Here is a 23,728-nt window from a genome sequence, read left to right as displayed (position 1 = left end):
CGCTATGACAGGTCGGTTGCTGCACTGCTGATGACTGCTGTTACCATGGCTCACCTCAACAGTTTATATCGCTGTGCTGACGTCAGTTCCGTTCATTCTTAAAGTTTACTCTCCTCCGATTCATTGATGAGTGGATGATCTATTGATGTGCTGTTGAGACAACAGCGAGTTATTTTTGGCCACACCAATAGGCTACATCCTCATGATTTTTGCAAAGTCGTTAATCATTTTTCCCACCGCCACCAACAGTTTAGGCTGAATAGTGTGTGTGTGTGTGTGTGGGGGGGGGGGGTTGTCACAGAGCTCACTGAGCTAGACTTCGATCCTCCAGTCAGATAAACAAATTAATCCTGTTCAAAACAAAGTGGCACCCACTGGCGGGCGCTCCCACACACACACACACACACACACACACTTGCTTTAGGCTATAGCTTTTTTGAGGGCTGTGCTTGTCGTTTTGCCTTGTCATTTTCAGTAGCACACTTGTCAGGATGACAGAAAGAGAATGTGAACAAGTCTCAACCAGCTAAGCTTCAACTTCTAGGGGGGAGGAAAATCCCTCCATTCGGAGTGAATGGGACGTGTGTCAGATCTAGAGGCTTTAAATCCTGGAATATCACAACAAACATAATACTGTCCTAGAAAGGAGGGGGAGGTGGTCTCATAAATAGTAAAATAAAGACATTTCCTCTGTAGTAACTGTCCAAAATTAACCATGCATATGGGTGCATAATGCTTCAAATCATTAAATTATGGAACTACATGTCTTTACATTCTGCTTAAAATGGTTAATATGTGCTCTTGTGGAAGCATGGGGAGCAGAAGGCTCAGTGTAGTGTGATACAGTTAGTATGTATATAATATAAATGTATGTACATTATAAACACCAGGGGATACATTATATATAATTTATCAACTGGTGTCGCTCTTCATAGGGGAACGAAGGTGCTAAAAATATCCTGTGAAGGTATAGTTTGAGCACACACGTTTTGCACACACAAACTTAATTTCGAATATTAATGTGAAATTATCACTGCGTAAATAATTATTAATTTTGGTCAAAGGAAAATCTATTTTGTACTCAATAAAAGTCCATTAATAGGCACGCATGCACAAAGCCTGGCCCACTCACTCCACATCTTTGCTCTGTGTGCGCTCAAGCTTTGCCAACATAGCACAGGCTTAGAAATGTGTCGACATTTCTGATTGGCTGGCCTGATCCCATTTCCGTACCAATGGTGATCGGAGGAGGTGAGACGAGATGCTCCTGAAGAAAGCGTGGGAATTTGAATTAGTCATGCTGGGACCATTTTTATTGTGGACATTTACAGAACAGCATGTGTGAGTACTGTGTCCTTACAGAACCCCCACTTGTAAGTTAAGTCTTTATACAGCAAACAGTTGAATGAACACACACTTCCTCAGTATTTACAGGGTTGATACAAGGTAAAGCTCTGTCCTGCTTAATTAGCAGGGTATCAGTCTTCTCTCACATGACTGAACACATGGCGGTTATCTGGAAAACAGAGTAATGCAAAAAACAAAACAAAAAAACCCATAGACACCACAGACATCTGAACAAGATTAATTGAGATCTGAGGATGTGAAAACTCCTCTCTGGTTTGGTCAAGTGCTCGTTTGCCACTTTCTCATATACAAATACACATGCACACATACGTATGTGCGGCGTGTTTGCGCGCGCACACACACACACACACACTCACACACTCACTGAAATGGTAAGGTTTACTGATAACGGCTCCATAGTGAGTGATGCATGAATTTGACTATAACCATCACTGACCAGGCCCAATAAATACAGTAAAACTCATAACAATATCAACACACCTTTGCTGAATACCTGTAAGTAATAATTTTATAATTTGCTTAATTAAAGCTTCATCTCCTTTTCGATTGTTTAAACACATCCATATTGTGATAGACCATGAAGAATGAGCATGTTTTGATTGACTGAAGGAGCAAGAGAATAATCTTAAAATCTGAGAGAATGTGTATGCCATCACTATGCTGAATTCTAATAATACAACAGCTTGTGTGAAAGTGTAGCTCAGCCTCCAAAGGAGCTCACTATACAACAAGTGTAAAGGGCTAGTCGACAAAGTAACCCTTATCATTTCAAAAGGGCAGGAGGTTATGATAAGAAAGCCTATTGAAACCCCACTTCTGATTGTGTATCACTTCCAATAATATCTGATTCTATGCATAGATCTTATAATGTCCGTCTCATACAATACTACTGCGGCAAGAAATTATCCGCTTAACACATTCCACCATCTCGTTTACAAATATTAAATGTGCACGCGCGCACGCACTCACACTGACACTCCCACATGCACACTCACACTCACACACAGTGTAACACCATTTAATATCCATACCAATCATATACAGCCCAGACAAAAGTCCATCAGGGTCACACGCGCACACTCACCTACACAGCTAGTGGAGAACCTGGGGCCCTTTCCACAGGGTCAGTGTAGGTGGGGTTACACCACAGCGAGTTAGTGCTGAATTCTTCACTAGGAAGTGTATTCTTAGAGATAAGGTGGGATCAAGCAGAGGCTGGGGCGCGTAGGGCAAATAAAATGGTGATAGAGGGATACTCGTTACATATACGTTTGTGTGTGTGTGTGTGTGTGTGTGTGTGCAGTCCCAAGCCTCATTGGCAGGATTCTGGTCAGTCAGATCTTGCCGATGTCTGTAGTCCTGATTTTCACCAATGAAGGAGGGTTGGAGCGTGGATTTATGCAAGGGAACGCTGACGAGGTTTAATCCTGGGGTAGAGCTGGAGGAGAAAGAGGTTGCCATTAGAATACATTGTCATTTTTTACCATACAGCATAAAGAAGTGCATTGAAATGACAAACCTATAAAAATGCTTATAAATAGTGTCCCTGGGTGGTTGAAAAACGTGTTACTATAACAAAACTGAGGTAGCTTGTTAACGTTAGCTAGCTACTACAAAGTTAGCAACAATGCATGCACCTGTTGATTGCATGCGTAGCTGTACAGTAGTACTCTGGTCTGCATTGTGTTCTTTCAGTTCGACCAATGTTAAGGGCAGAAATATCTTGCATATACAACGTATTTACACCGCAGAGCAATTTGGAATTACTCTGGAATTACTCTGTAGGAAATCCTAAACAAAGACGCAATGTACCACAGGCTCTGTAGTGACCCACGCTTTTGCAGATGTGGTGCCAAAGCCTCGGTGTTCTAGCCTGCTATCAGACAGAACTGTAAACTCGTTACACTCCAGCTGAGATCTTCAGCCTGACATTGCTTCCACTCTGACCCCTCGGCTCCGTCAGCGTCAACTGTCAGCGTCCGTCAAACATCAAGAAATTAACCTTGGCGATTCTCTAACGTCGGACGCTGGCATCCAACGCAATGGCTGCAGTGGAGCCGCTGTCATTCATTATAATATTAATTTCCTTTAGCATCTGATAGTTGATGGCTGGCACTGACAGACCTGCTGGAGCCGAGACGTAACTGATTTCCATGAGGGAGGGAGATTTGATTATAACGTCATTGCTGATGCGTAGCCATGACAACCACAGACAACATAATGACAGCACTGAGCCAAGTGACACAGTGATGTAATCACAGGCTACTGTACCAACGGTGGGGGGTAGACTATTTTAATGAAATCATAGGCTACTGTACCAACGGTGGGGGGTAGACTATTTTGTTACTTTGTTTCTACTACCAATCATCCTCCTCTCCAGCAATCTGAGTTCCCAGAAGCCCTTGCTGCGGCACCTCAAGTCGCATTGTCCGACCGCACAGCTTGACAAAGTTCGACAACAACTTGACAATGGCATTAGTCCCGCCCTTGGCGCTTATTGGCTAATCGTTAGAGCCCACAGTGCTCATTTGTGGGTTATATTTTACTCAGAGAACCAGCTGTTTCACACAGCAACACCAGACCAAGAATCAGCTGACTTTTAGTGGGCGGATTCGACCGTCTGGAACCAGCTTATTGGTACAGTATTGCTCTGATCTTTCATAGCTTATTCAGCTGAGGAATCAGGCCTGAGCCAAAGAAAGGAATATTGATTTTCAGATTGTCAATCCTGCAGAGAGCTTAGAAACAGATTTACCGTACCATCTGACATCCAACTAAAACACCCAAAGCCACTTGGATGAGCGTCTCATAAGTGCTCAAGCACGGCTTTATACATGTGAAGCAATACTTCAGTCATTATGTTGGTAGCCTTCAAATAAAGTGTTGCCCTTTTTTAACAAAACAGTTTTTGGCTCCAGCATGGTTGTTTATTGCCAGAAATACTTCAAAACAGATTTTCAGCATAAAATGTCCTTTCCAGTGTGATGTACCTGTGAGGCAGGTGGGATGGAGACAGATGGTGTTGTGTATATTAGATATTCTAAGTGTCCTCACCCCTAGCAGGTTGCGCGGCACATAGCCCTCCTTCTCGTCCAGACGCCCCCACCACCACTCTGTCTCACTGCTGTCCTGGCGCCGCAGGACGGCGATGGCGTCTCCCTCGGCGAACGACAGCTCGTCCGCGCTCTGCGCCTCGTACTCCCAGAGCGCGTAGACCGTCCCCTGGTTCATGACCCCCAGCTTTTCCTGAACGCCTGGAGGCAGGGGGATGGGCATCGCTCAGCATACTATTTCATCCTACTGTATTTGGGCAATCAGCTTTTTCTGTAAAATGCTGACATTTACGTTTGTACATTGTCCCTTTTAAATTAAGCATCATCCACTATGAAAACCACGATTTAAAAGGTGCTAGATTGTTTTTTGAATCATATATATCTATATTAGCACATTAAACAGGTAAAATGCTCAGGGTTGGTTAAGAGAATGCATGTCAAAATATTTGCTTGAGTTTTGAGTTGAGTTTTCCCGGTGGTCCGCAACTCAATATACAATATCTTCAGAAACAAAGACGATGCTACAGGTAGGACCTTTAAACTAAGAAACATCCAACCTAAACCTGGTGATTATCTTCCTAGCCTATTAACAAAGCCAACTATCACCAATTTAGATGTAGTTTTTGGTAAAGAAGGGAACGTCTGAGAAAAGAACAAAGGAGTATCACCATAGAGGAACTGAGAGCACTGGATGAAGCCCTCCTCCATCTCCTCACACTTGTCCGCCGCTGTCTCCACGTCGCTGATGGTGCTGGCAAAGATGGCCGCCCCAGACTCTACCAGCACCTTGCAGAGGTGGACGCTGTTACAGGAAGCCGCGCAGTGTAGGGGGGTCCTGTCCGGGCACACACACACACACACACACACACACACACACACACACACACACAAACACACACATTCAAACGTAGAATCCACTGCACATTTCCCTTAGGCCTATATCAAGTCCTCTACATGCGGAAATGTATGCAGCGCCTCTGTGTGCAGGTAAATCAAAGGCTCCTGCAGGTCAACTCTTTGTTACATGCGTGTTACTGTGTGTGTCTTGTGCCCGGTGTAGGAATAGACATCAGGAGGTCCACATGTGCAGGTCAGGACTCATGTCCAGGTGACTCGTCCCGGTGCAGGGAGTGAACGTACAGCCCCAGAGTGTGTGAGTCAAGTGTGTCGTGGCTCACCAGCCGTCGCTGTCAGCGGCGTTGACGTTGACTCCGAAGTCGAGCAGGAACTTGACTATGTGGTGGTGGCCGGCACACACGGCGTTGTGTAACGGGGTGATACCCTCGTCGTTGGGCGTGCTCGGGTTCTCCACCTGAGGTAACGTTACAGACTACATTAAGGTCAGATTAGGGGGTGCCGGAGAAAAACTCAAAAGGAATCCTAATATAAAATATAAAACCCTAATATAAAATGAAACTCCTCTGTCAATCTACCTAAGCAAATTCTCTGTATCTCTGGCATCGTTGCAGATAAGCAGGATATATGCCACACAAATCATCATTTTATCTCAGGCTTTTTATCTGAAAGAAATTGTGGTTTATCTGGCTGTGAAAGAAATTGTGGTTTATATGACCAAATAGCCCCCGACACACATACCTAATCTCAAAGAATTACACAGGGATAGATTTGATTGACGGTTTTCTTGCAGCTTGCTGCTCCACTGATTGCATACTGAGCCATATTTTGTACTTGACATTTGACTCAGGTATTGTCCCAGAGGTTTGGAAGGCAAACTGTATACTTCCCCTTCACAAACGGGATGACCTGTCACCTGTCAGACCTGGAGAACTATTGCCTCATCTCCAAACTTTGCTGCCTGGCTACCATTTTACAATCCCCAATGAATCCGTTCAGAACCCATCAGTCTGGTTTCAGACCAGGTCATAACATCAACTCTGCTGCCTCCCCGGTCTTAAATCATATGATAAATGAGATAAAAAGAGACTGCAGCCCTCTTATTGACCTTGCTAAAGCTTTTGACACTGTTGATCACACACTACTTACTCAAGAGCTGTCATGGTCTGGACCAACTTGTAGGTACTGTAGCTGGTTTGAAAACTATTTGACAGGCAGATCACAGTGTACTCAGGGAGGGCAGTCATAGTCCTCGTCCATTCATCATCTCCATTACCAACATACTGTATACAGTATCACCCTCTATCCACCACAAGCCACATCCCAGTTTGCCAATGATCTTACCGGACCAGCTGCTCAAAATCACCTCAACTTGCCGCCAATAAAATCCACATTATGCATCCGAGAGGTAGTCTGGAAGCCAGACTTCCTGGCATAAAAAAAATCCCTTTTGAAAAACAGTCTGAACTTCTAGCCGCACAGAATAGGGAGTAGGCGGGAGTACTTGCTTTGACAGATGAACTCCTTCAGGCAGCGTAACAGAACTCTTGCCAAATACCTTCTGAAGAACGGCAAAAACATATTTTCCGCAGAGAAACTTTGTGAGTCAAAAAGTGAGTCTATTTCTGCAATGACTGCACTTATGGCTGTGTTTATTCTACGAGCGTTAACGTTACCACTCGTTGCCTCAGGAGACTCCATTAGTTTACTATTTTGCCAACTGCCTGTATTTCACGTCATCAACTACGGGACCCAATCAGGGGCTGCGATTACATCGCAATTTCTGGTAATTGCTGTGGATGGGAAGAAGTCCAGCAGAATGTGAGCTCATGTGATCAGGATGGAGACGCCAGGCTATCAGAGAAGTAGAACAACTGTCCGACCGCAGAAAACACAGCTTATTCACCCGTCAATATTACACTGTATGGAAACCAAATCAAACTCAGCACAGCCGCAAAACTTCCGAGTGCCTTTTCAAAGCAACTGACAATGGACCACCGCACATCAGCACTTCGCCTAAGAAATGGTGCCCTTTCCAAAGCCATTGTGAGCTTTGCCTTACAAAATGGAATTCCAGGCCTAGTCAAGTTCTTTTCCTGACTCAGCATCCTGTCAGTGGAAAAAAAGAGTGAGAGATAGTGAGAGAGTGAGAGACGCAGCAAGAGAAATATCCATCCCACCTCGTAGATGATCCTCTGCACCAGGTCAAACTCTCCCTCCAGAGAGGCGTCCAGCAGCAAAGCCAGGGGGTTGAATTTCACCCGGAGGCCGTGGCCAGTGCGCTCCGAGTTGGGCTTCTTTAGGTTAGTACGCTTCTCCTGGAGAGGGAACAGTAAAGAAGGGTTGTAGGAGTGGTCTAGATTTGCTTTCCCCCAAAAAACTGATTGTTAGAAAGGATCATCGTCTTTACCAATGATGGGGTTGTGCTGTGTAAGGGCTCACACAACCGATTTGGAAATCCGGTTGCATCACGCACATTAGGAGAATCTTCTCTCTAATCTCAAACATGCACGTCTACCCAGGTTTGAAAATGATGGCTCACACACTACAGGATATTATTAAGATTATCGTGCCCGAGGGAGCAGCGAACCACCTCACGTGATCTATTGGCTATTGTGGTTTCGCCGTTGTGAGGTAATCTTCCAGGTTTTAAATCCTAAATATCAAACTTTGATGTTATCCGGGCCCCATGAGTCTGCGAGCCAATCAGGAGGTTTAAGATAGGATCTGTTAACTCCCCACATTGCAAGATACTGCAGTGGAAAAATTGGTACCGACCAAGGTCACAGACCAGATTTCTCCTCTGATTGTTGGGAGGGGTGGAACGGCGATAAATCAGCCCAAAACTCCTGCACTGGGACTCCTGCACCAGCTGATCGTAAGTGGAACGTAGATTAGTTTGAACGTAACTTCCAAGGTTAGGTCGGAGTTTACGAGCTACTCACATTCATGGGTTGGCACCACCTGAACGTAGGCATAAGTTATAACGTAAATCTTACACCTAGCCCTTAGTAGGTGTAAGATTTAAGTTATAACTTGGAAAAATGGTTGATATTTAGCTAAGTTGAACAGAGATCAACAGATTGGCATTTTTACCAGTAGAAAGATTAGCATTAGAGTGATTTGAAGGAGAACAATATATGCAGGGAGAGGGAAGCCTACCAAGAGACCGAATTCATCCCCTAGATGTACACGACGAAGTAGACATCCACGCCCTTTATTTATTTGCCCAGGGACTGCGGGTGGAAATTAGCTGTTTTAGCTATAACCTTGTACAGTGCATCTCTCCCTATTCTATAGGGTTAATGTCTACTGTACCTTGCCCCTGTCTTAAAAATCAATAAAAATCAATCAATCAATCAATCAATTATCGGTTTAGACGAGAGCAAAGTATGTCTCTAACCGACATGCTAGCTAACGACATCCAGCACCAGTCGGACCTGAACGGGGCTCTGCCTCCGTCTCTTCAAGTCTGCAGCACATTGAGATCATTTGTAACCAGCTCGATGCGTAAATGTAGTGGGGGACAGCATGCAGGTCCACAAAAGCACCGTGTGCCGTGCGGTGAGAGGAGTTGCACTGGCGCTACGCCGGCGCTTGGAAGAGCACGTCATTATGCCTTCGGCAGCCAGACAGAGAACCATCAGGCAGAAGATGTACAATGTTGCCGGTTTCCGTGGCCTGGTGAGGTCCATAGATGGCACACATTTTTGAATCAAAGCACCAAACCACCATGAAAACGCATTCGTGAACAGAAAGATTTCATTCCATCCATGCTCAACTCGTATGTGATTATGTATTTACACATGGCAGGTTGTAGCCTACAAAAAGGATAATACAATATTAGCGATTGATCAGTAGGCTAGCCTACTTTATTTTCTGAGAGGATCTCATCGTTATTGAGGTTAATTATAGGCTAATGCAAAGAGGACGAGAAGGCTATCGTCTACTCGTCACAGATAAGCAACATAATAAATAATAGTTTTTTAATCATTTGGTAAATAGCCCAGTCTATTATTAATGGCCGGATTAGCTACACAGGGGACAAAAGGGGAAAAGGATGATCAAACGCCTGCTTCAGACAAGCGGAGCGACTGCAATGTTAACAGTGTAGCCAGGTGACAGTGATGATTAGCAGCGAAAACGTCATTTTCTGCGACAATTTTTTGGTTAGTGTGGACTTCATGCCAGTGTATCTAAGATGAAACTTACGTCTCAGTGGTACAACCGAACATCGACCCAACTTTAGTATCAAACTAACTAGTTTGGACGTAGTGTTTAGTGTGGACTTAAGGACGGAACTTAAGATGGAACTTAAGATCAGCCGGTGCAACTGGCTCCTGTAGTGGGAGCCCGGCGTTAGTGTGCTCACCGCTGCCTGCAAGGGCGTGGCTGTCCCAGCTTCCTCCAGAGCGCTGCCCTCTGCCACGGGGCTGGGCAGGGGGGCTGGCCCCCCCAGGCTGTTGTTATTGTCGTCCTCCGCCTCCTCGGGGGGAGCAGGGGAGTCCAGGGGCCCCTCGGGGGCCGGCGGGGACGGAGCCTGGTTGTCGTTGTTGTCCGGTGGCGGCGGGAGGAGCGCCGAGGCTGGGCCCTCGGCCCCGGGCGGCGGCGGGGGGAGCGGCGGCGTCTCAGGAGGCGGGTTCCCGTTGTCCACGTCCGCCGCCGCCACGCTGCCGCCAGGGTAGTCGGGCGGGTTGGCGGGCTGATAGAAGGGTGTGCCGCCACTGCCGCCTGCCCCGCCTCCTCCTCCGCCGCCACCTCCACCACCCTCCATGCCCCCCGCCAGGGTGTTGAAGCGCTGGTACAGCAGCTTCTGGATGTTGGGGCCGGCGGGGCCCTCGGGCTCTGTGATGGAGCTGCGCTTCTTCAGGGGCCGCGGCGCGTTGGCCAGCTTCTTGCGCAGGACCTCCAGGTCGGCGTCGCTCTGGTAGCGCAGCGGCGAGTGCGCCATGGGCGTCAGCTTGGTGGGGCTCAGGGGCCGCGGGAAGTTCTCCACGTTGGGAGGAGGAGGGGGCGCCGACGACCACGACGACTCGGGGGCCCGGCAGCCGTCGGCGACGTCCGTGCCCTCCGCGTCCGCGTCGCCGCCGCCGTGTCCTTGGAATGCGGGGTAGGGCAGTGGGGAGGGGGGCACGGAGCTGGAGTGGAGAACTGGCTTCCCGTACACTACACACACACACACACACACACACACACACGCACACACACACACACACACACAGCGTGTTGATGAGAAAAAAGACACATTTAGAATGTCATTATATACAGTAGCATTTCATAATCTGCTTATTTGAATATTAACAAGTGGCCTTGTCTCGGCCTGCTAGTACCTGCTTTGACAGCCGGCTTGAGCGGGTGGCCCTTGGGCGCCGTCTGCTGGAGGTACATGTGGTAGATGGAGCTGGAGTTCATGGTGGCCGGGCCCTTGCGGGGCGACTGCGGCCGGGAGCCCCTGTCCGGGAGGAAGGGGCGGACCGCAACGGCGAGCGGCGGGTCGGGCCACTCCACTGCCCCCGGCGGGTAGAGGGGCGAGCTGGGCTGGAACGTGGGGCTGGGCGGCACCGAGATGCGCTGCTGGATCTGCTGGGAGGAGGAGCCCGTGGCTGGCGGGAGGCGGGGCCAGGCGGGGCCCGGGGGGTTGGGCTGGGGTCGCGGCGGGGGGGGCACGTCTTTGCGACGCTCCAAGGAGCTGGTGGAGCCGGAGGAGGCGAGGTGGGAGCCGTAGGGAGGGGGCAACGGCTTGGCTATGACCGGGGAGGAGGCGGCCATCTTGCTGGAGTCTGGCACCTTGGGAGAGGCACACAGACACAAAGGATAATTATACATAAATAAATAAAAACACCAACCTAACTCTGCACTAAGGTGTTTCCAGCACATCGTTTTGACACCTGTCACAGTACTGCAGCTATGTTGGTCTATTGTGCTTCAAACAGCATATCCTCAGCAACTTGGTATGAGTGAAGAACAGTACAGAGTAAGCACTGTGTAAAACTTTGGCTCCAGATGCACCCGACAACCTGCGGAGGCGGAGACTGACCTTGTCGGTAGCGGGGCCTGCGGGGGAGCCTGGGGGCGGGGTCTGGTCCTGAGCGTCCGTGCCAGACTCTCGCCAGTCTGGGGGTTTGAGCGAGACGGTGCCCTTGCCCAGCGTGGGCCAGCTGGCATCGTTAGCTGAGGAACGAGGGTGAAGAGGAGGAGAAGGGCGCCGTTACGCCAGGCTCACACGGCAGGATTCTTAACCGATTTCGACACAGTATCTTAAGAGCATCTTAACAGATATTCTTCACTCTAATCTCAAACATGCACACTACACAACTGGAAAATAATGGCTCATTGCACACTACAGGATATTAAGATTATCGTGCCCGAGGGGGCAACAAACCACTTCATGTGATCTATTGGCTGTTATGGTCTTGCCGTAAATAGTGACGTAATCATCCAGATTTTAAATCCTAAATATCAAACTTTGATATAATTGGGGCTCAGATGAGTCTGCGAGCCGATCGAGAGGTTTGATTGGATCTCTAAACCCCTCACATTGCAAGATAATCTGGTGCGAACATCGGTACCGACCAAGGTTCCAGACCAGATTCCTCCTCGGTTGTCAGGAGGGGTGAATCGGGGATAAATTGGCCCAGAAATCCTGTAGTGTGAGCCTGGCGTTAGTGTGATGTTTAAAGAAAGGCACAGGCTAGATGTACAATTATGTATTCCAGACCTGGGTCAAAATGGTATCTTTATTGAAACCTTGTGGTTTTTGCAGGCTGCCAGTGCAGTAGAATTAGTGGAGGCTTTCTTGTTCACTACATGCCCGATTTTCAAGAACTGAGCTGAATAAAAATTTACTACTTTGAACCTGGTCTGGTTTAAATGACTGCCAAATGGAATGAATGTAACTTATGTCCACAGTTCACACACAAACAGGCCTCCTTTTCAGTTTCATTCCAGTGAATGTTCAAACAGGCCTGACTTCAAAGAGGCCTGCTATGTCTTCACGTACAAGACAGCCCTGCTAATGATTTAAAGGTCTTGACTGCAGAACATCCTGCACATAAGTCACACAAGTAATTCGTCAGTAATGCTGAAAGAATTAAATTAAGAGTAAAGGTCGCAGGGAAAGGAAATGCTCAACTCAACTGGCAATTTGTTCTACAGTATCAAAGCCAAATGTAATACAACATCTTGACTGTAAATTGAATTGTCTTGTACATCTTAGAAATTACCACACCTAAAAAGAAGTCAAATTCCGGAAAACATTTTATTTTGTTGTTTCTTTATTATAAAATAGTCCATCAGGTGAGCTAAGGGATCGTGAATAAATCCTCTTCAGCAAAAGAAAAGGCTTTCATAATATATTGGTCAAACCTAAATGATTCGTAAGAAAATATTGGTATTTATGAAGATCCCACTCTAAAACATGATGTTATCTGCATAATTAAATATTGTACACATGGAGTGAAGGCAGGCTATGGGGTTAGATGAGCCATGGGGAGGTTATGGAAAGAGCATCAGATCAGAGCTCAAATTCACCAGGGTGGCTGTGCAGAGGTCAATTTGTCCACGGCGCTGATCAAACTACTGCATGCATGGGAGTGCAGTGAACCTTTCCAAATAGCTACAGGGAGGTATACTTCTGTCTTTTCCTCACTGCATTAGCATCGAATAACCACAGAGGGGCACTAGTGTGCAATCCTCCCTCCTGTAGCATCGGATTGGATATTTCACAAGTACTTTCTCAGAAGAACTAGGAAAACTAGCTCTGGAATGCTAGTTCGTATTTTCATGAGAAATCATTAATGGACACCATCAGTGCCAAATCTACATTATGTTCAGGGTCCCAGGCTGTGAGAAATGTGCCGGCTCTGTATAAAAGTTTAGCAACTCTTTAATTTGATGCACACTGCTCCATTCCAAAACAATGCTCAACACCTTGGGGCATTGACATAAAAGACACGGTGTTGCCGCGCGCTTGCACTCTCAAAACGTTTTTGCCATAATTTATCCATAATTCAATAAAACTGTTCAAGAATTCTGTTGGAATAAATGTGTGTCTAAAGTTTTGGAAATATGCCAGCTTAGCGTGGCTTCAAAATAGGGCTAAGAGTAAGAATGTCAGAAAATGTGATCTTGAAGTGGCTGTCAAAACAAAACAGGTTTCTAGATGGACTCTGTTGTGTGCATGGGCAGTATTCTGTAAATTAATCCTACTGAAAAGCAGATAAGATTGGACATACAGTAAGTTTACAAATGAGGCGTATCGACAAATAGCTGATTGTAAAAACCTCAGGTTACAGGTGTGTCTTGAGGCGAAGCTACTGAACAGGCAGGTCAGGTGTGTGTGTGTGTGTGTGTGTGTGTTGGGGTCAAGAGTTAGACACAGGCGGTGGATCTTGCCTACTATGCTGAGGTAAAAAGGACAGTGCTCAGCCACAGTGAGAAGGGATCCAGACAAGAGCTGCACCCTTTTTGCTAAGAAGGTTCAGAGCAAGTTCTCCCTCTGCTTAGGCAATCTGTGCACTCACGGGACGGGCCTTCCAAACCGGAGGGGGTACCAGGAACCGTTTGAGGCTCTGGGGGGGGCACAAGCACCGGGTCCACAACGATGTCTAAATCTGACACCTTCCACGGGCCGGGGGGCTTTCTCACAGAGTCTGCTCCTGGTGATAGTGTGTGTTTTTGACACCCTACCCCCCCGGTGGAACAAAGACGTCACATGAGAGAGGAGAGAGGGATGAAGGGAGGTAGGGATAGAAGGAAGGCGGGGAAGGAAACGATGCAGACCACAATAAAAAAAGGGAGAGAGGAAGATTAGAAACATCACACCCAGACGGTGAAGTAAGTGGTGCAGGTCCATGAGCAATCTCTACTTCCCTCTGCTGGTGTTCATGTGCAATAGTGTTGGTCTAAATCTCATGCTACGGACGGACTCACGTCACGAATAGAAGCGCCGGCACTGATTTTAAAAAGAAAAATGATGATTGTGTATAAACTGATAAAGTCAGGAAGAAGACATGGGAGTCAAGCAGTTTAGGTCGGAGTGAAATCGATTCTGAGTGGCTGCCTAAGGTTTTTTTCCACTAGCAAATGGGTTTTAAATTACATCTCGTCATCTACCCAGATCTCAAGATATTTATATGAGGAGACATGCCTATTTTGGGTTCCACTCAGAGTGAAAAAAAGTCATTCTTTGAGTCCAAATTGAGACTAGAAATGTGGGACAGTGTTCTAGGGAGGATCTGGTGGTGGGACTATAAAGCCTGAATAAGCCATTCTGAGTGTTTCAACGATGCAATGTAGTGAAGTCTCTAGCTTAAACAGTGAGCAAGTAGTGATTGAATGTATACATCCTATAGACATCCATTCTTTTTCCAAGGCCCCATAACAAGTACAAATGGTAGAAAAGTGATATTTTAAAGCAATAATAAGTTGGACAGACTGCATATTTTAAATATAACATATATTGGTATATAAATGAGTGAGCAGTGAAAGGGGTGTTATTTCCCATAGAAACACATTAGCACATAATTAAATTATTATGCAAGACTAGTAAAAGCTAGTATGAAAACAATAGTGTCCTTGTTTTCAGCAAGCACACAAAAAAGGTGCCAAAGTGCTAAGTATGCCTGGAGAATCTCATTTTCAATTAAAATGTGCTCATTTGAATTTCCTGTCTGAAATGTCTCATTCTTATTTTTCTGTAGAAAAGGTGAAATTGGCGCTATTGGTATTCGTTCCTGTTCTCTGGTTGCGGTGGAGACTATATAAGATAGAAGGCTAAATTAACTTTTTTTCCAGGTTTAGTTAAATCAAAGTACCATATGCTGGATTATGCATCAAGTTGCCTCCCACTAGTATCATTGTTCTGGCGAACAGTCTGTTGAATTTACTCAGTTGCTCTTATCTTATGAGGGAGGAGTCCTTAGATCTGGAATGAAGATCAACGACCAGCCAACTCAACACAGCTGTGGGAAGCGCTGGACTCAGCATGGGCCAGCATCCGCCTGGAACGCTTTCCACACCTTGTTGAGTCCACGCCCCGCCCAACTGAGGCTGTTCTGACAGGCAAAAACATTTCAGTTGGCTGGTGGTGGATCTCTACTCCGAATAACTCGTTCCATCTCATTACACAGATGTAGGATTGGACTGGGATCCGGTGACCGGGCAGGCCACTGCATGTACTGTAGCTGAATTCATTGTCATATTTGTAGAATCATTCCTGGACAATCAGCCTTGTGGCATGGGGCACTGCCCTGCTGAAAAACTACATTCGCAGACGGAAACACAGCTGCCATAAAGGTATGCGCCTGTTTGACGTTCAGATATCCCTGTGTCATTCAAAACGTTGCTCCACTTTTAATCAAGTGGCCCAATATGTGACATAAAAAATGCCGCTTATACACACGAGTTCGCGCACGGCAAAAGACTAACCTGATTTGGAGCGCGCGTGGGTGGCTGTGCTGTCGACGCCCAGCGTCTGAGGTTTGAGAGGGTCCGGGGGCGCGGAGTAGCCGCTCTCCTGTCGGCCCGGGACGGGGACCTGGATGTAGGGCCCCACGGCCGCCACCCGGCCCAGGGTCCCGCCAGCTGGCTGGGGAGAGGGGGGTCCGCTGGTCCTGTTCAGCTGTAGGGGGACACGGACGAAGTATTGGCGAGGGATGGTTGTATGTGAAGTGTGTGTGTGGTGTGATGGCTGTATGTGAAGCGTGTGTGTGGTGTGATGGCTGTATGTGAAGCGTGTGTGGTGTGTGGGGTTCTCCGGGTTCTCCCGGCCTTACAGGCAGGTTCTCTTTTAGACGTGCCTCAGTTTTTTTCTTGTAGAGGCGCTGGCGCAGCTCGTTGATGCGCTGGTCCATGAGAGTCACCTCCGTGTTGCGCTTGTTGAGCAGATCCTTCTGCTGTTGCAGCTTACTGTTCTGCTCCTGGTTCAGCTTGTTCCTGATCTGAGGGGGGAACCAGACACAGACACACGGTCGGCTGAATCAAAACCACAGACCGGTCTCGACTGCCGCGGTTCAGGCCGACAGCGGTTCCAATCCCCTTTAACCCTGTGCATACTATTATGTGAAGTGGAAAAATAAGAAACGGAGGTGAACCCAACTCTTTTAAAGGGGCTATAGATTACATTTTTACGTAGATGAATCATAAAAAAAAAAAAAAAAAAAAAAAAGGCTTGTGAGCCAATAGTATTATGGCTCCAGATCGCTCCCGAACACAGATACTGTGTGTACCCAAAATCATAATACAATTGGCTCACAAGCCTTGTTAGAGGTGATTAACAAACCTCACATCTTAACACAACATTCATTTCGGACCCGTCAAATCTTTTAAAATGGTAAATTCATAATCAATATTTTTTCGTTGTGAGGGGGGCAATACCTTTCTGAAAGCTAATAATAATATAATATAATTATTTTTATTTTTATGATTTGTCTATATAAAAATGTTATCCGCATCACCTTTAAAAGCCTAGTCCCTCTGCCGTACCTGCAGCTCCTGGTAGAGTTTGCGCAGCTCCAGCGCGGCGGTGCTGGTGACCTGTCCGCTCAGGGCGGACTGCAGGCCGTTCAGCTTGCCCCGCCGCAGGTCCTCCAGCTGCAGGCTCAGCTGCTCCACGCGCAGCACGGCGGCCTGGAGCTCCGACTGCTTCTCCTGGAACATGCCGCTCACCTGCTCGATCTCCGCCGCTGGGGGGGACAGCCGGGGGACAGCAGGGGGACAGAGGGTGAGACGGGTTACTCACTGAGCCCGAGGATCTGAGAGGATTGGACCGCCTACAGCAGGTATGTTTACATTGAAGATGGTATATTTGTTATACTGTAGGTACAGGTCCCATGTACAATACTTCATATAAAATACAAAATATACATATCTATAGGAGGAACTCGCCACACGTCGCTTTATCGGGCGCCGTCTTCGATGTCGTGTGCATCAGCGTGCGTTACGTACACAGATTGCCGTTGATGACCTTGCTGTAGTCCACTTGGCCTCTCATGGTGCGGATCTTCTTGAGCTTGGCCTCCTGGCTCTCCACGCGCTCCTTCAGACGCAGCAGCTTCTCGCTCTCGGACACCGACTGCTGATGCCGTCGCTCCTGCTGCTTCAGATACCGCAGACGCTGCTCCTGCAGTAGTGAGAGAGAGAGGAGAGGAGAGGAGACAGGGGAACCAGGAGAGCACGGGGGAAAAGAGGCATCTTTTAGAGCAAAAAAGTACTCTATTCTGGGAGTCTCTGTTAAACACTGACCTTGTTTTCAGCGTCTTTCGCAAATCCCGTTAACTCCATTAAACACCATGTGAAACCTTCCCTTTAAGACAAATGTACACTGACACGGCTACATTGAGACTAACACATATAAAGGGGTTACCTTAGCAACAAGCATCTGTTGCTGCACCTCAATTTGCTGCTGCTGACGTGTGGCCATCTCCTGCAGCTCCGACAGCGTGAGCTCCACACGTGGGTTCCCCACCTACACACACATGCACGCACGCATGTACACACACACACAAACACGCACACACAAACACACGCACGCACACACACACAAACACGCACACACACACAATCACGCACACAAACAAACAGAACCACAACTGATGTCTTTGAATCGGCATCACGCCTGAGGGGTGCCTTTGGTGTTCCTCGTTAACACAGGAAATCAACCTATCGGAGGTGGCAACACGACTTTTGCCATGGTTACAGTCGTACAAAAGCACTTCCAGCAGGACTTATGGCCCCGCCCCCCCCATCCTGTCTATAAGAGTAGCCATTGGGCACCAGGAGCTGCTTTCCACGGCAGGAAAGGATGGTTCCAATCCCTTCTCTCTAGTGTAGGAACGCGTCGTTTTCTATGGTTTATGTGCATGAGACTTGTGCCAAAATGGTACATTACTTACCCCGTTATCGTTGTGCTTCTCTCCACTGCTTCCAGTCCTGCGGTTGGCCTGCTCTTGAGACTGCTGGCTCCCTGCAAGAGGTATGGTATACTGAAGAGCAGCTTCTAAAATAAAGGCTTCATGAAGCCTTCATAAAGCCTCTATAAGCACTACACAAGTGTCATAAAGGACCTATAACCCTGTCATACATAAAGGGTTCATAAGAGTGATAGAGAAACTAATTTACGACAGTATTTTTCATGTTTCAAAATCATCGTTTTCGTATCATCGCTCCCAATGTGCATGCAATTAAAGTGAAAAAAAAAAGAGGAGTTCCCGACCCCTGGCCTGAGGTAGGCGTGCGCTCACCCTGGCCATCACTGCTCTCGGTGGGCGAGTCTTCGTGCCGGAGGAAGAACTTGACTTCTTGCTTACGAGGGCCCCACTTTTGCAGGTGCTCGTACATCATGTGCTCCAGCGGGATGGCCCTCTCTGTGGGAGCGTGGTGGGGGGAGAGAGAGAGAGAGAGAGAGAGAGAGAGAGAGAGAGAGAGCGATTGGAAGGAACAATCCATTACTCCATCAGGACGGATACCAGGAAGACTCAAGAGGAGGGAGAGGGAAGAGGGGTGTTGGGCGGTTGCGGAGTGGGAACACAAAAAACATACCGACAGACGAGCAGAAAGATTGAGGCGTCTACATGAATCGGTGCCATTCCATTGTTCCGACATCCCATTAGTCCGACAACTCACTAGTCCGCAACATCCCATTGTCGGTCGGACTCTTGAGCCGTCGGAACGATGGGATGTCTGACGATCGGTGAACAAGTTGAACTAGTGAGACGTCGGAACAATGGTATGTCGGAACAGTGGGCAGTCCCCCATGAATCACACCATAGCCACAAACAAACAATGAGAGAATGTTAAATGTGCAGTATGCTGTTTGGCTCAGAAGTACGTTCTGTTGTATTTTTTGGCAGTTCTCATTACATCCTGATAACAATCAATAATGAGTGGCTTTGGAGGGAAGCCTGAAGGGAGGAGCGGGGATTTTGTCGGTTGCATTTTTCAAAATCTTTCAAATGTTTTTTTTTTTTTTTTTTTTTAAAGTCTAACAGGAAATCACAAACCGCACACTGCATCTTTAATGGAGGAGAATCTGTGAAGGAGATCCGAGAAACGCAGGGTGACAGTCGGACAAAACAGGACGACTGTTTTGTGCAATTGCAAACAGAGACGTCCCAGCACATAGGACATAGTTTCCCTGGCTCCTCCCCCCATACCGTTGCCTCGCCACACTTCGGCCAGATGGCAGCCGCTCTCGCCGGGCTCCTTGCAGAACTCCACCACATCGCGACATGAAGTCTCTGGGGTGATAGGCACCTCGGTTAGAGCCTGCTCCCCATCGTTGAGGTACACCGTCAGGATCATCTGAGAAAGAAATGCAAGATTTAGATCTATGGTATTCAAGCTTTTTCAGCTGCATTCTTTCCTCAGATTTCTGGAGGCGGAGTTCTGCCAGCTCTAGGTTAGGGATGTAACAATAACCGGTATAATGATAAACCGTGATCATATTTGATTAAATGTATTGCGATAAAATTATCACTCTCAAACCATGTTCACTATTACCATGCTTTGAAAAACTCTACTGTAAATACTGTCCAGCATCAACCAAAGCTAGCTGCTCTCCGAGACACATTATTTTAATGTTTATGCAAACAAAAAGTGCATAGTGCTGCCATTTGAGAACTATTCGTGGTTTTCAATATATAACAATAATGCGTGCTTCACCTACACAAGACCTCACACCAACATTTAGCCTACGTCATTTAGACGCTTATAATATATATGTATAATATATATGTATACAGTAGTAAATAGATGGACAGGCTTATAATATACAGTAGTAAATAGATGGACAGGTGTACTGGATTTCAGAAGGAACCCAGTTTACTGTACGTGGTGTTAATATGAAAGGGCTATCCGAGAACGAGGTATGAAAAACAGATTTTGTAGGTTTACTTACCGGCATCATGTTTTCGGCTAGGTTGGGGTCAGAACGAGAGGCACATAAGTACTTGAAGTTTGTCAAAGGGGTGGTAACCAGTTAGCAATATCCACCGCTCCTACATGCGCCAGACGCGAAAGCACTGGAGAAACGGTCCGCCTTGTACAGGTCAATGCGTTGTTGTTGGGGAGGCTAACCCTGAGCCCGGTCCTCTGTAAAACAAAAAGCACTGAACACTTAACTGGGAGTTCAGGAGCCACGCCCCCACGTCAATGGGAGCTCCAAGTTTCATTGCTTTCAGTGCATAGTTTTAAGCACATCTGCTACCATTGAAAGAGGTATGTGAATCAGGAGATGGAAATGTATTCATTTACCTGAATAACTTTTTCCCAGAGTGCGTGAATCATAAGAGGTTTTCTACAAACGTAGTCAGTAGACACACTTGCCTGATAAAACGTATATTAATTTGAAGTAAATATAAAAATATATCTACTGCAAAAACAAGTGAAAGAAGAAGCTAAATGGAACGCTCCTGATGACATTTGATGCCTGGTTTGATCCCAGCTCTTGGCAGTGTGCCAAAGTGTCCTTGAGCAAGACACTGAACCCCAAAAGTCGCTCACATGCGGCACTGTGGCACAGTACCTAGTACTATTACCTCACCACAAGGTCTCCAGGCCTTTCTGTGCAGTGTTTGGATGTTCTCCCGTGTTTGCAAGGGTTTCCTCCCACAAGAACCCAATACGAAAAAAACATGCAAAAGAAAAGATGCCCTTCAGTCCGGTCCCTGAACAAGACTTTGACTGAGCACTTGGATTTGGTCCCTGGGCGCAATGAACAGTGGCTGCCCACTGCTCCTGGCTGCCCCTGGAGGAGTACAGCTTGGATGGGAGAAATGCAGGGAACAATTTCAACTGACGACCACCTAAGACGTCTGTGTGTGCTGTGTCGCCCTCACTCGTGTGGCCAGTAAAGAGCCCTCGAGGTCCAGAAAAAAATAAAATAAAATAATGTGGGTATCTCCATTGCTACAATGTAACGTCATTAAACAGGGCCATAATTACTTTCAATGCCTTTAAACAAGTTGTCTTTCACCTTTCAGCATTGTGATGTTGGTACAGTGCATAGCCATCGTACTAGGTCACCATTGGTTATGGTTCATGAAAGACGGTAAACAGGGGGGCGGGCTTTAAAAGAATCATCTTAGCTGACGTTAGCTAGCTACCTGGATCGCTATTAATGTTAGTTGGAATGTAGACCAGCAGGCTAGTACAAGATAGGCTAACATGGAACACATTGTTCACACAATGTTATTAGCCTGGCTAGCTGGCAGCCATGCCATAATCCCGTTAAATTGCTCTGCTCTGAGCCAGCAGTGCCAGAGGCTCCACTAGAGGAATCCTGGTGGCCACGCCTTAAACGGCTGGACACGAGCATCCAGTTTGCAAATAATATTAATGTTACTGAACATCAAGCATGGGTTAAAGAACATTACTCGAAGCGTTTCGATCATGCAATTAACTTAGCTAACGTTCACGTTAACACTACCTAGATAACATTGGCTGTAGGCAGACAATTTGGCTAGCTAGCCAGCTAGGACTAACGTCAGTAACTATCCAGACAACAGTTACTATCTGACTGGCATGTAGCCAAGACTTAAAACTGCTCAACATGTCAACCATCCACTTAAGTTGCTAGCTAAGTTAACACCACAGGTTAACGTGTTAATTTAAACGATGTGATGGCTTTAGCTAACGTAGCTAACCTCGCCAAAGACCGAGTGGCCCAGGCGACTGACTAACTAACATTAGCTACTTACGTAGTGCTAAGCATAGATGCGCGAAAGGTAATCCGAGGTGGCAATTCTTGATTGAGAACAACGTTAATCCGAGTAATAACGGGAGCACAAGGTTCCTTATCGATTAGCTAGCCTGAGTTGCGAGGCGACATCGGCAGCAAACTACGCCCGTGCCGTCACTCGCTGACTGAGCAAACCAGGAACTATTCTAGAAAGCTCTAGCTTAATCCTCTACAAAAGTATTTCAGTTTTAGATATATAATCAGAAACATCAGAAAATAAACAGTTCTACTCTTTTCTATTTCAGGATGAGATAAAGATTGATTTTCCGAATGACAAATAGCCTTACCCTGTTGTTGGGAAGCTAGCTGGCTACCATAGCCATATTGGTTGTATTCGACGTAGCTGGTTCAGCTGATGTCATGTCGTCTTCTTCTTTTGGCATTAAGACAGACTACACGCCAATATGGTGCCCTCCAGTGGCTGGACTAACCACTGTTCAGTTCATCCCAAACATTATTCCAAGCACCCCAACCCAGCCATATAATACGTGTTTATCAGTGAATTAAAAAAAAAAAAAAAAAAATCAATTTTGATTCCATGTTGTTACACAATAAAATGTGACGGGGGAACTTTTCATAGGCACTGTAAAATGTCCTCTCAGACCTGTTGCATGACTAGGTAATTCTTTGCAGAAAGACTCATAATAAACATCTAAAATGGGCAATAAGCCGGCAGTGTCCATTTGTCTGTGGAACCACCTACCAGTAGTGCAAATTTACCACTTTTCACAAATTTTGCAGTTGGTACGTATGTCCAGCTGCGTCAGGCAGGCCTGAAATCAGCACCGTGGACAGCGACCATTCAAACGCAGTCTAATCGGGGCTCACGAGCCAGATCGAGACTAATCCGTGTTATCATCCGCAGCTGGTGCAGACACAGCTGCAGCCTACCTGGATATCAGCCTCTTTTGCTTGATGGACGTTCTCATCAGGGGGACGGATCCCCTGCAGAGCCACGTGGGTAAGAGGACACGAGCCACCGTAGTGACGAATAGTGTGTTTATGGACTAATAGACCTGTGGATTAACTGTTACCTGGATTAATTTTGGAAGTGGTTTGCAGAACTGATATTGTACAAAGACAGTATTGCAGACACAGGACTGACAGCTCTCTCCCCCGTCTTATCCTCCTCCCTCCTTGTGTCCCCGTGAAGGACACGAGAGTATAGTTCCTACGCCAGACCAGGAAGGACCTGCCAGACCATGACAATCTCCCATGCAATCTCCCCATACCCCTTTCCCCCACTTTAAATAAATCACATTTGTGTTTGAACTCTGAACCCGTCTCTGGTGTTGTTGTCCCTACCCAAGTGCATCTCGTGCTCGCCATGTTTCCCCTATAGTTTGCAGACTGTGCGCTAGTGCCCGTCGCAAGTATCCGATCTGACCGTCTATCAGCACTACGCAATCTTCATTGGCTGGCAATGTTCTCTTTGGCTGGCCGTTCCAAAAACCACTCCGTGATCCCAACGACATCATTCTCTATAGTTGCCATATAATAGTGTGGATGCATTCTTTGAAAGGACATGGAACGATTTATATGGTTATGTTGCCGTATATGTGGCCTTTGATTCTTATTCCAAATCCGATCAGCATTACACTGGGCATTCTTCTATGGCCTTGTGGGTCCAGAAACAGTGAAGGGGAAACGGACTGAATTTTTTTAAGAGATGAATTGTACTGCTCTGAAAGATCATACCAACCTCAAACTAAAT

At 46.7% G+C, this 23,728-nt stretch overlaps 1 protein-coding gene across 1 annotated transcript; it reads right to left on the bottom strand.

Moving 5' to 3' along the window:
- Positions 1 to 1,402: 1,402 nt before the first annotated feature.
- On the bottom strand, positions 1,403 to 22,353 carry ppp1r13bb (protein phosphatase 1, regulatory subunit 13Bb). The gene is made up of 18 exons (XM_084453430.1): positions 22,302 to 22,353; positions 20,173 to 20,366; positions 19,430 to 19,577; positions 18,518 to 18,640; positions 18,170 to 18,240; positions 17,641 to 17,742; positions 17,223 to 17,397; positions 16,761 to 16,960; positions 16,052 to 16,216; positions 15,705 to 15,897; positions 11,314 to 11,447; positions 10,607 to 11,063; positions 9,649 to 10,442; positions 7,457 to 7,594; positions 5,600 to 5,733; positions 5,090 to 5,256; positions 4,423 to 4,622; positions 1,403 to 2,806 (listed from the first exon to the last, which is right to left on the bottom strand). The coding sequence occupies exons 2-18, from the start codon at positions 20,179 to 20,181 to the stop codon at positions 2,765 to 2,767; spliced, it is 3,252 nt and encodes a 1,083-aa protein (XP_084309556.1). The 5' UTR covers positions 20,182 to 20,366; positions 22,302 to 22,353; the 3' UTR covers positions 1,403 to 2,764.
- Positions 22,354 to 23,728: the final 1,375 nt, after the last annotated feature.

This window comes from Borostomias antarcticus (genome assembly GCF_949987555.1).
Source record: "Borostomias antarcticus genome assembly, chromosome: 19".
NCBI classification, from domain to species: Eukaryota; Metazoa; Chordata; class Actinopteri; order Stomiiformes; family Stomiidae; genus Borostomias; species Borostomias antarcticus.
The sequence above is the reverse complement of the archived record's forward strand: the minus strand, read 5'-3'. Positions and strand labels throughout refer to the sequence as shown.